Source organism: Tachyglossus aculeatus, chromosome 4 (assembly GCF_015852505.1).
Source record: "Tachyglossus aculeatus isolate mTacAcu1 chromosome 4, mTacAcu1.pri, whole genome shotgun sequence".
In the NCBI taxonomy this organism is placed as follows: Eukaryota; Metazoa; Chordata; class Mammalia; order Monotremata; family Tachyglossidae; genus Tachyglossus; species Tachyglossus aculeatus.
In genome coordinates this window covers 46,998,557-47,010,898 of record NC_052069.1, presented here as the reverse complement: position 1 = coordinate 47,010,898, position 12,342 = coordinate 46,998,557, and the positions used below count along the sequence as shown (strand labels likewise).

The 12,342-nt window shown below is 44.6% G+C and overlaps 1 protein-coding gene across 4 annotated transcripts in view; it reads left to right on the top strand.

Moving 5' to 3' along the window:
* EVI5 (ecotropic viral integration site 5) overlaps positions 1–12,342 on the top strand; it is a 307,843-nt gene that overhangs the window by 137,308 nt on the left and 158,193 nt on the right. For all 4 annotated transcript variants that reach the window (XM_038745027.1, XM_038745026.1, XM_038745029.1 and 1 more), the window contains exons 8-9: positions 1,620–1,709; positions 1,822–1,919. In XM_038745027.1, the coding sequence (XP_038600955.1) occupies positions 1,620–1,709; positions 1,822–1,919 (188 nt within the window). The remainder of the gene's footprint in view (positions 1–1,619; positions 1,710–1,821; positions 1,920–12,342) is intronic.

Here is a 12,342-nt window from a genome sequence, read left to right as displayed (position 1 = left end):
TTATTATTATTATTATTATTATTATTATTTGAATGGATGATTGGATAAAGCATTGCAAGGGTCAGCAGCCTGGCCTAGAGTAAAGAGCATTGATCTGGATAATGGGAGACTTGATTTCTAGTGCCAAATCTGTCATTGCCCCGCTGAGACTATGGAAGAGTCACCTAACCTCTCTGCCCGTTTTCCTCATTTTTAAACTGAGGGTAATAATAGTAATATTTGCTAAGGGATTTTTTTTGGAAGGTTTTTAAACACATACTAAGTACCAGACACTGTACAAAGCACTTGGGTAGATATAAGAGTGACAGGTTGGACACAGTCCCTGTCCCACATAGGGCTCACAGGGACTCCCCATTTTACAGATGAGGTAACTGGGGTACAGTGAAGTGACTTGCTCAAGGTCACACAACAGACAAGTGGCAGAGTTGGGATTCGAACCCCACTCCTGATTTCCAGGCTCATGCTCTATCCACTAGGCCATGCTGCTTCTCTTTGCCAAGCACTGTACTAAGCGGTGGGATAGATGCAAGCTAATCAGGTCTCACATGGGGTTAGCATTCTAAGTAGTAGGGAGCTCAGGTGTTGACTCTCCTTTTCAGATGAGGAAACTGAGGCACAGAGGTTAAGTGACTTGCCCAAAGTCACACAGCTGACAGTTGGCGGAGCTGGGATTTGAACCCATGACCATGCTCTTTCCACTGATCCACGCTGCTTCTATTTTGTATCTGCCCCAGCTCTGGCACAAGGCTTTGCCATAAAAAGTGCTTAATAAATATCTTAATTATTAAGGAACCCAAAGAGAATCTTAACTGCTTGTGCCTTTATATTGAAATGTGATTCTCTCCTTTTAGAAATTTACTCTGTAAACATGCTAGATCTGGGTTGGTATTTTTTAATTTTTAAAGGCTACCCCTCCACCCCCGCCCCACAATAACATTGTCTGGTTTTTGACTCTTGTAGTTTTTTGTATCTGTGGAAAAGAAGCTTGTTCTTTTATCCATAATCTCGGTAGTTATCCAGAAGCCAAGTAGCAACGTTCGCAGGAGCACACTTGTCATCTTAAATCTTGCTAGGAGAGTTGTATTTCAGAGTAGGTGCCATAAAATGCACACACAATTTATGAGGAAAGCAGAGTCCAGAGGAAAGCTAGTCGATATGGTTCAGCTCAAGGTCGTGAGTCAGGAGATGTAGGTTAGAGTCCTCTTCCTTGCTTACTGTACAATCTTGGTTAAATCACTTAACCTTTCTGTGCCTGTTTTCCTCAATTGTAAAATGGAGGAAAAAATATCCCGGCTCCACCCAGCCATGCGTGGAAATTGTAAGGACAGATGAGACGAGTAATTGATGTGAACACAGCGTAGAAATCTGCTGGGTAAATTACAGGACATTTTAGATGTTAGAGTTTCATTTCCACTTACCTCAAGAAGACTTTAAGCTCTGTCACTACACCTTAAGGATATCATTATGGTATTTGGAGACACAGAGGAGGAAATGATGGGGTGGTACTAATACGCCCAGGCTACTAATATATCTTCCAAAGGATCTAATTTAGCCTCTATTGTTGCTAAGTGCGTATTTTAAAATATTTGAAATTTTATGCCTATGCATTTTTCCCTCAGGGTTTAGAAATAGTGTTTCGAGTAGGACTAGCAGTGCTTCAAATGAATCAATCAGAATTAATGCAACTTGACATGGAAGGAATGTTACAGGTAAACCCGCACTATGTTATTTCTCTTTTAGCATGTTTTCAGTTTTGAATGTGATATAATCACCCTAATCGGTACTAATTAGTTTTTATACTTTGCTCTGATTGCTCCTTAGCACTTTCAAAAGGTCATTCCACATCAGTTTGACAGTGGTCCAGACAAATTAATTCAAGCAGCATATCAAGTCAAATACAATGCAAAAAAGATGAAAAAGTAGGTATTCTGTTTTATGGAGTTGTTTTTTTTTTTTTTGCTCTTCCATAATTTTGGTTTATCTAAATTATAAAGAAAATGTCAAAAAGCTTTGTGTTCTAAATTTAGAGGACTATAACTTTGAATAGCTAATATAGTTAGATGGTTTCAGGGTAGATTTCAATGCAGAAAACTTAATTCAAGTGGTTTGGGAGGAAAGGCTCTTTTGTTTTAATGTGAAAATTATTTCAGATTTCCAGATGTTTGGAATTCGGAACTATGATTAGCGATTTCTCGATTGACTCCCGAGACGGAATTTTTTATATGCCTACTTCCCCTATCATCCTCTTACCTACACTCTTGAACATCTCCCTCTCTCAAAGTGGGTATCACTAACCAGATAGACGTGATCATTGGCTTAGTTCAGTCTCTTTTCCTCAGTTTCTTTTTATCAAGCTATTAGAAATGCCTTGCTGAAATTAAGTTTACCTTTATGACAGGTTAAATGTTGTGTATTAGAACTAAGAATCATCTTATTTAGGCTCTCATCCTTTTAAGGTGATCAAGGTCCACTTGACAAAAATCTGATCAGGAAGGGCATAGAAAACAAAATACAAAGCAGAGTCATATCACTACATGAAACTTTCATTGCCATATTTATTGAGCACTTCCTATGTGCAGAGTACTAAGTGCTTGGGAGAGTATAATATAACAAACACACATTCCCTGCCCACGATAAGCTTCCAGTCTAGAGGAGGAGACAGACATTAATATAAATGAATACATGAAATTGATCTGTCTCCACCTGAAATATTGTTTGCAGTTCTAGTCACTACAGTTTAGGAAACACATGATAGAGGTAGGGAAAGTACAGAGAAGCAGAACTGAAATGGTCACATTTGTTGCTGAATTGTACTTCCCAAGCGCTTAGTACAGTGCTCTGCATGCAGTAAGCGTTCAGTAAATACGATTGAATGAATAAATGGGAAAGCTTCTGAACAAAGACCGAAAAGGACTCTTGTCAGTCAATCAATGGTATTTATTAAGTACTCACTGTGTGCAGATCACTATGCTAACCACTTGGGAGAGCACAATAAAACAGAGTTGGTAGACCTGTTTCCTATCCACAAGGAGCTTACAGTCTAAAGGGGGAGTCAGATATTGAAATAAATTTTGAATACATACATAAGTGCTGTGGGAATGAGGGTGGGGTGAATATCAAGTGCTTAAAGTGTATCGATCTAAGTGCAAAGGTGATTCATTCATTCAATCGTATTTATTGAGCGCTTACTGTGTGCAGAGCACTGTACTAAGCGTTTGGGAAGTACAAGTTGGCAACACATAGAGACGGTCCCTATCCAACAGTGGGCTCATAGTCTAGAAGAGGGAGACAGACAACAAAACAAAACATATTAACAAAATAAAATAAATAGAATAAACATGCACAAATAAAATAGAGTAATAAATACGTACAGACATAAATACGTATATACAGGTGCTGTGGGGAGGGGAAGGAGGTAAGGCGGGGGGATGGGGAGGGGAAGGAGGGGGAGAGGAAGGAGGGGGCTCAGTCTGGGAAGGCCTCCTGGAGGAGGTGAGCTCTCAGTAGGGCCTTGAAGGGAGGAAGAGGGAGTAGAAGAAATGATGTGTTGGGGAAGGCCTCTTGGAGGAGATGCGACTCTTAAATAAAGTTTTGAAGGTGGGGAGAGTAGTGATCTCCTTGCATATAATAATGATGGTATTAAGCGCTTAGTCTGTGCCAAGCACTGTTCTAAGCGCTGGGGTAGAAACAAGGTAATCCGGTTGTCCCACGTGGGACTCAAAGTCTTAAGCCCCATTTTACAGATGAGGGAATTGAGGTGCAGTGAAGTTAAGTGACTTGTCCAGAGTCACAAGTGGCGTAGCTGGATGTGAAGGGGGAGGGAGTTCTGGGACGGTATGTGGGCAAAGGGTTGATGGCAAGATAGATGATCAAGGTAAAGGGGTAAATGGCCTTTAAAGGAGTGAAGTGTACAGACTGGGTTGTAATAGGAAATCGATAAGGTAAGAAGGGGCAAGCTGTGTGCCTTAAAGCCAAGGACAAGGTGTTTCCATGTGCAGAGGTAGATGGGCAACCTCTGAAGATTTATGAGTAGGGAGATATTGACTGAACAGTATTTGGGAAAAATTATTCAGGTAGCAGAGTGAAACAAAGAATGGAATGGGGAGAGACAGGAGTCGGAGAGGTCGAGGCCGGATATCACAAGTGCTTGGGTCAGCATAGTAGAAGATCTGGGTGGAGAACAGAGCAGATTTTAGCAATATTGTGAATGTAGATGCACCAGGAGGATTTGTTGACTATTGAATATGTGGGTTGAATGAGAAGGCTGCATTTCTCAAGCCACGGTTAGTGGACTTGTGAGGTGGAGGAAAGTATTGTTGTCTACAGTGATGGGAAAGTCATCGGGAGGACAGGGTTTTAGTGGAAAAATGAGGAGTTCTGTTTTGGACATGTTTAGTTTGAGGTGCTGGCAGAACTTCTAAGGAGAGATGTCCAGAAGGCAGGAGGAAATGAGAGCCTGTCAAAAGGGGGAGAGATGGTTGTTGAAGCCAAGGGAGTTATTGAGTTCCCCAAAAGGCTGGGTGTTGATAAGGAATAGGAGGGGACCCAGAACTGAGCCTTACGTTCCACAGTTGGAGGATGGAAGGCAGAGAAGGAGCCTGCAAAACAGACGGAGAATCAGCGGCCAGAGAGATAGGAGGAGAACCAGGCGAGGACATCGTCAGTGACGCTGAGGTTGGATAATGTTTCCAGGAGCAGGGGATGTTCGACAGTGTCCAAGGCAGCGTTGAGGAGGATTAGGATGGAGTAGAAGCTTTTGGATTTGGCAAGAAGGTGGTCAATGGGGACCTCAGAGAGTGCAGTTTACATGGAGTGAAAGGGGCAGAAGCCAGATTGGAGGTCGTCAAGGAGAAAATTGGAGCAGAGATCATTGAAGCAGTGGGTCTCGACCACTCGCTCAGCAGGTTTGGAGAGCAATAGTAGGAGAGAGATGGGACATTAACTGGAGGGAGCCAAGGGAAGATTCATTTAGGATGGGGATACATGAGCATGAAAGCAATGGAAAAGCCATTGAATAGTGAACAGTTGAAGATGGCGGTCAGGGAGGGAAGAAAGGAGGGGTCAAGTGTTTTGATGAGGTGTTAAGGGATGGGGTCAGAGCCACAGGTGGAAGGGAGTGGATTTCGGAAGGTGTGGGGAGATCCTCCTCTTGAGATACTGTAGAGAAGGATGGGAGAGTTGAAGGAAGGGGCAGGAGGAAGAAGGGACTGGATCGATCAATCAGTGGTATTTATGGAGCACTTACTATGTACGGAGCACTGTTCTAAGCACTTGGGAGAGTACAATACAACAGAATTACCAGCACATTCCCTGCCCACAATGAGCTTACAGTCTAGAGGGGGAAACAGACATTAATGTGAATAAATAGTCTAAAATAGTCAAAATATGTATATATGTGCTGTGGAGTTGAGGGTGAGGCAAATATCTAATGTCCAAAGGTGACAGATCTCTCCCCATTTCAGTGTATACTTCACACTGCTGCCCAGATCACCTTTATGCAGAAACGCTCTGTACATGGTACTCCCCTCCTCAGAAATCTCCAGTGGCTACCTGTCAACGTACGCATCAAACAAAAACTCCTCATTCTAGGCTTCAAGGCTCTCCTTGCACCCTCCTACGTCACCTCCCTTCACTCCTTCTACAGCCCAGCCTGCACCCTCCGCTCCTCTGCCGCTAACCTCCTCACTGTACCTCGTTCTCACCTGTCCCGCCGTCCACCCCCGGCCCACATCCTCCCACTGGCCCGGAATGCCCTCCCTCCACACATCCGCCAAGCTAGCTCTCTTCTTCCCTTCAAAGCCCTACTGAGAGCTCACCTCCTCCAAGAGGCCTTCCCTGACTGAGCCCCCTATTTCCTCTCCTCCTCCCCATCCCCCCGGCTCTACCTCCTTCCTCTCCCCACAGTACCTGCATATATGTATGTACAGATATGCAGAAGAGCGTGATTGGAGAAGCAGCGTGGCTCAGTGGAAAGAGCACGGGCTTTAGAGTCAGAGGTCATGGGTTCAAATCCCGGCTCCGCCAATTGTCAGCTGTGTGACTTTGGGCAAGTCACTTCACTTCTCTGGGACACAGTTACCTCAACTGTAAAAATGGGGATTAATACTGTGAGCCCCCCGTGGGACAACCTGATGCTTAGAACAGTGCTTTGCACATAGTAAGCGCTTAATAAATGCCATTATTATTATTATTATTATTATAGATTTATTACTCTTTATTTTACTTGTAAGTATTTACTATTGTATTTATTTTGTTAATGGTGTGCATTTAGCTTTAATTGTATTTGTTCCGATGACTTGACACTTGTCCACATGTTTTGCTTTGTTGTCTGTCTCCCCCTTCTAAACTGTGAGCCCGTTATTGGGTAGGGACCATCTCTATATGTTGCCAACTTGTACTTCCCAAGCGCTTAATACAGTGCTCTGCACACCGTAAGTGCTCAATAAATACAATTGAATGAATGAATGAATGAATGAATGAATGAATCCAAGCACATAGACGATGCAGAACAGAAAGCAAGCTGGGGAAAAGAGGGCTTTAATTAGGGAAGGCCTCATGGAGAAGATGTGACCTTAACTGTGCTTTGAAGGTGGAGAGAGTGGGGGTCTGGCATATCTGGAGGTGGAGGGAGTTCCAGACTAAGGGGAAGACGTGGGAAAAAGGTTGGCAGTGATAGACTACATAGGGGCATAATGAGAAAGCTCCTGCCAGAGGAGCGGAGTGTGTGGGCTAGGCTGAAGTAGATTAGTGTGGTGAGGTAGGATGGGGTGAGCTGATTGAGTACTGTAAAGCTGAAGGTAAGGAGTTTCTGTTTGAGAGGAGCAGGTGTAATTTGAGGGAGATCACACCTGATGGTTTCAGTTTTCTCAATAAAGTACATGGCCAGGTCATTAGGGGAAAGAGGAGGAGCTGTGGGAAGACAGGGTGTTTGAGGAGGGAGGAAAACAACTGATACATATGGCCCAGGCAGTGGAATCAATAAGGACAGAGAAGTATAGAGATAGATAAAGATAGAGAAGTAGAAGGATAGTATCAGTGCTTAGAACAGTGCTTTGCACAGAGTAAGCGCTTAACAGATGCCATCATCATTATTATTATTGTTGTTGTGTGTAGGAGAGGGCAGAATTAAAGTTGGTGAGGATGAACTTGAGATGGACGTTCTACCTGATGTCTGGATTTCCGCCAGTAGTGCTCCACAGTGAGAGCACAGGAGTAGAGAAAGCGTATTGTGGAGGTGATCCAGGGTTGTGATGATGATGATGATGATGGTATTTGTTAAGCACTTACTATGTGCAAAGCACTGTTCTGAGTGCTGGGGGGATACAAGTTGATTAGATTGTCCCATGTGGGGTTCACAGTCTTACTTCCCATTTTACAGATGAGGTAACTGAGGCACAGAGAAGTGAAGTGACTTGCCCAAAGTCACATAGCTGACCAGTGGCGGAGTCGGGATTAGAACCCATGACCTTTGACTCCCAAGCCCATGCTCTTTCCACTGAGCGACTCTGCTTCTCAAGTGCTCTGCATATAGTATGCACTCAATAATGCCATTGTCTGATTTGACTGATTTACAGTACAGGTTACTGTAATTTTCTTGTGGATTTAATAATGACAGTAATTATGGTATTTATTAAGTGCTTACAGTTTGCCAATCACTGTGCTACGGAAAACCTAGTCAGCTCCAACACAGTCCCTTTCCCACAAGGAGTTGAGAGTTCAAAGGGAAGGGAGAACAGGTATTTTATCTCCATTTTGCATATGAGGAAACTGAGGCATGGAGCAAGTAGGTGTTGGAGCCAGAACTAGAACCTGGGCCTCATGACTCATTCATTCATTCATTCATTCATTCATTCATTCAATCATATTTATTGAGGGTTTACTGTGTGCAGAGCACTGTACTAAGTGCTTGGGAAGTACGGGTTATGAGATCGGCAGAGGGAAGAGGGGGACTTGAGCTCAGTAGAGAGGGTGGTGTTGAAGACATTGATTTGTGCCATGAGTAGGTAGTTTAGGTCTGGAGACCAAGTGAGACATGATGACTTTGGAAAATTGGAGAGGGTTAAAAGACTGGAGGTGTCTGAGGGGGAACAGGACAGATTTTTGGGGAGGGTTAGGGATAGGGTGTGGAAGAGCTGGCATAATAATAATGACATTTGTTAAGCGCTAACTATTTGCAAAGCACTGTTCTAAGCACTGGGAGGGATACTAGGTGATCACATTGTCCCACGTAGGGCTCACAGTCTTCATCCTCATTTTACAGATGAGGTAACTGAGGCTCAGAGAAGTTAAGTGACTTGCCTGAGGTCACACAGCAGACGTGTGGCGGAGCTGGGATTAGAACCTACGACCTCTGACTCCCAAGCCTGTGCTCTTTCCACTGAGCCACGCTGCTTCTCTGAGGAGGAGATCTGCATGTGAGGAGATTGCTGATTGGGTAGAGGAATTTCAGAGTTGATAACTAGACATAATAATAATAATAATGGTATTTGTTAAGTGCTTACTATGTGGCAAGCACTGTTCTAAGCGCTGGGGGAGATACAAGATAATCAGGTTGGCCCACGTGGGGCTCACAGTCTTCATCCCCATTTTACAGATGAGGGAACTGAGGCCCGGAGAAGTTAAGTGACTTGCCCAAAGTCACACAGCAATCAAGTGGCAGAGCCGGGATTGGAACCCATGCCCTCTGACTCCCAAGCCTGTGCTCTTTCCACTGAGCCACGCTCCTTCTGTAATGATAATGATGAGATTGAGCGTGTGTCCAAATTGGTGAGTGGGAGTGGAGTAGGAGGTCTTTAGAGTTGAGTTGTGAGAGGAAGCGAGTGGTAGAAGGGTCACCGGGAACATCCACATTGAAGCTACCAAGGATAATGAAGGAATGGAGGAAAAAGAAAAGAAATGTGGAAAGGAATCATAATGATTCAGAAAGTTGGAAGAGGGGCCTGAGAGTGGGGAAAGTCATTGATGACAGTGACTACTAACCAGAGGGATGGGTAGAGGTGAATGATATGAGCTCCAAAGGAAGGCAGAGCGAGAAAGAGAGAGATGGGAGTGGTGGGATTGCCTGAAAATGGCATTGAGGAGTGAGAAGGAAGCCCACTCCTCCCCATTTCCCCCTGAGTCTTGCGGGACTGGAAGAGATGAGGGTCGCCCATCCTGGGAGAGAGCAGCAGGGGAGGCATTGTCATCTGGGGAGAGCCAGGTTTCAGTAATGATCAGGAAGAGCAGCACCTGGGTCATGAAGCATAGTAATAATAATAATAATAATAATAATAATAATAATAATAATAATAATAATAATAATAATAATATTTGTTCATTCATTCAATTGTATTTATTGAGCGCTAACTGTGCACAGAGCACCGTACTAAGTGCTTGGGAAATACAAGTTGGCAACATATAGAGACGGTCCCTACCCAACAACGGGCTCACAGTGTAGAAGTTGGGGGAAGCAGGTTTCTTCACAAGAGCAGCATTCATTCATTCATTCAATCGTATTTATTGAGCGCTTACTGTGTGCAGAGCGCTGTACTAAGTGCTTGGGAAGTACAAGTCGGCGACATATATTGACGGTCCCTACCCACCAACGGGCTCACAGTCTAGTCTAGCATGCCCAGCTGATACAGCACAGGCCTGGGAGTTGGAAGGTCACGGGTTCCAATCCCGGCTCCTCCACCTGTCTGCTGTGTGGCCTTGGGCAAGTCACCTCACCTTTCTGGGCCTCCATTTCCTCATCTGTAAAATGAGGATTAAGAATGGGAGCCCTGTGTGGGACAGTGACTGCGTCCAACCTGATTATCTTGTATCTAACCCAGCGCTTAGAACACTCATTCATTCGACCGTAGTTATTCATTCAGTTGTATTTACTGAGTGCTTACTGTGTGCAGAGCACTATACTAAGCACTTGGAAAGTACAGTAATTTAAGTGCTGACTATATGCCAAGCACTGTTCTAAGCACTGGGGGAGATACAAGGTTATCAGGTTGTCCCATGTGGGGCTCACAGTCTTCATCCCCATTTTACAGATGAGATAACTGCGCACAGAGAAGTTAAGTGACTTGCCCAAAGTCACACAGCTGACAAGTGGCGGAGCTGGGATTAGAACCCATGACTTCTGACTCCCATGCACATGCTCTTTCCACTAAACAACGCAACAGGGGCTTCACTGACTGCATTTGACTGAGGCGGTTGTTGGCGAGGGGACGACACAAGGGATGGAGAGGAGTTGGATGGGAATGAACTGATGGGGGCCGGGGCAGGGGAAGGGCAATAATAATAATAATAATGATGGTATCTTTTAAGCGCTTACTATGTGCCAAGCACTGTTCTAAGCACTGGGGTAGATACAGGGTGATCAGGTTGTCCCACATGGGGCTCACAGTCTTCATCCCCATTTTACAGATGAGGGAACGGAGGCACAGAGAAGTGAAATGACTTGCCCGAAGTCACACAGCTGGCAAGGGGCGGAGCCGGAATTAGAACCCACGACCTCTGACTCCCAAACCCGGGCTCTTTCCACTAAGCCACGCTGCTTCTCTGAGGGCAGTGAGAGCTGGTGCTGGGAAAGGACAGGGATGGGCTGATGAGACTGTGGGACACGGTGAATTTAACGCATTTTGAAGAGTGTGTGTGCGTTCACTAAATCCTACGCTCCAGGACAGGGGAGCACCCAATGCAGCTTGAAGGGGACAGGACCAAAACAAATGGCGATATTACTTTGCATGTGGAATACATTTTCAGGAAGTTATATAGACAGATAATATTTCAAGGCTCAAGAAGGGGTTTGGATAAACTAGTGCACTGTGGATTACAATTTTAAAGACAAAATTTTCAGCCCGCTAGCCGGTCCAACCCTAAATTTACGGTTGGCCGCCACAGTGGTTAACAGCCATCTCTCTGTTCCTGCAAGCATCCCTAGAAGCAGCGTGGCTCAGTGGAAAGAGCCCGGGCTTTGGAGTAGGAGGTCATGGGTTCAAATCCCGGCTCTGCCACTTGTCAGCTATGTGACTTTGGGCAAGTCACTTCACTTCTCTGGGCCTCAGTTACCTCATCTGGAAAATGGGGATTAAGACTGTGAGCCCCACGTGGGACAACCTGATCACCATGTATCTCCCCCAGCGCTTAGAACAGTGCTTTGCACATAGTAAGCACTTAACAAATGCCATCATCATAAAGACAATCCCTACCCTATATCTTGTCTCGGCTACTGCATCTGCCTTCTTTCTCTTCCCACTGCATTACTTACTCTGCCGCGCGAATCAGTTTTCTAAAAAATTGTGCAGTCCACACCTCCCCATTCAAGAACCTCCAATGGTTGCCTATCCACCTCCGTGTCAAACAGAAACGCCTTCCCATCGTCTTTAAAGCACTCAAACAACTTGTCCCCTCCTATCTAATGTCACTGATTCCCTACTATATAACCCAATCCACACAGTTGGCTCCTCTTAACGCTAAACTACTCACTGAGTCTTGATTACATCTATCTCTCCACTGACCCCTTGCCCAAATCCTCCCTCTGACCTGGAATACCCCTCCCTGTCTTCATTCACCAGATCACCCCTTACCCCACCTTCAAAACCTGAATAAGAAACCTATCTCCTCCAAAAAGCCTTCCCCAATTGACCCTTCTTTTCCTGCATTTCCTCTTGCTTCTGTGTTGCCTTTGCATCTGGATCTATACTCATGAAGCACTTAGTATTCACCCCACTCCCAGCCCCTTAGCTCTTATGTACCTATCCATAATTTCTTTTAATGCCTGTCCCTCCCTCTAGACAGTAAGCTCCTTGTGGGCAGGGAACGTGTCTCCCAACTCTGTTGTATTTTACTTGCCCAAGTGCTCTGTGCACAGTAAGTGCTCCATAAATATCACTGATTGCCATTTTTAGAGAGAGAATGCTAAGCTGGAAGAACCACTAGTCACTCTAGTATGTTATGTTCTTGTATATTTTAGGAATCCTCATTTATAATGTTGTATGCATCTGCTTCGTATTCTGCGATTCAGGCTTGACCCAGCATTACATTCCATTTTTCACTCTATCTCATTCATTGCATTCATTCAATTCACTGAACATATTGACCATCCTAGATCAGGAATGTGGTTCCCGCTGCTGGTTGATAGGTGCTTTCATTCACTGAATCATATTTATTGAGCGCTTATGGTGTGCAGAGCACTGTACTAAGCGCTTGGGAAGCTTTTAGACTGTGAGCCCACTGTTGGGTAGGGACTGTCTCTATATGTTGCCAACTTGTACTTCCCAAGCACTTAGTACAGTGCTCTGCACACAGTAAGCGCTCAATAAATACAATTGATTGATTGATTGAAGTACAATTCAGCAACAAATAGAG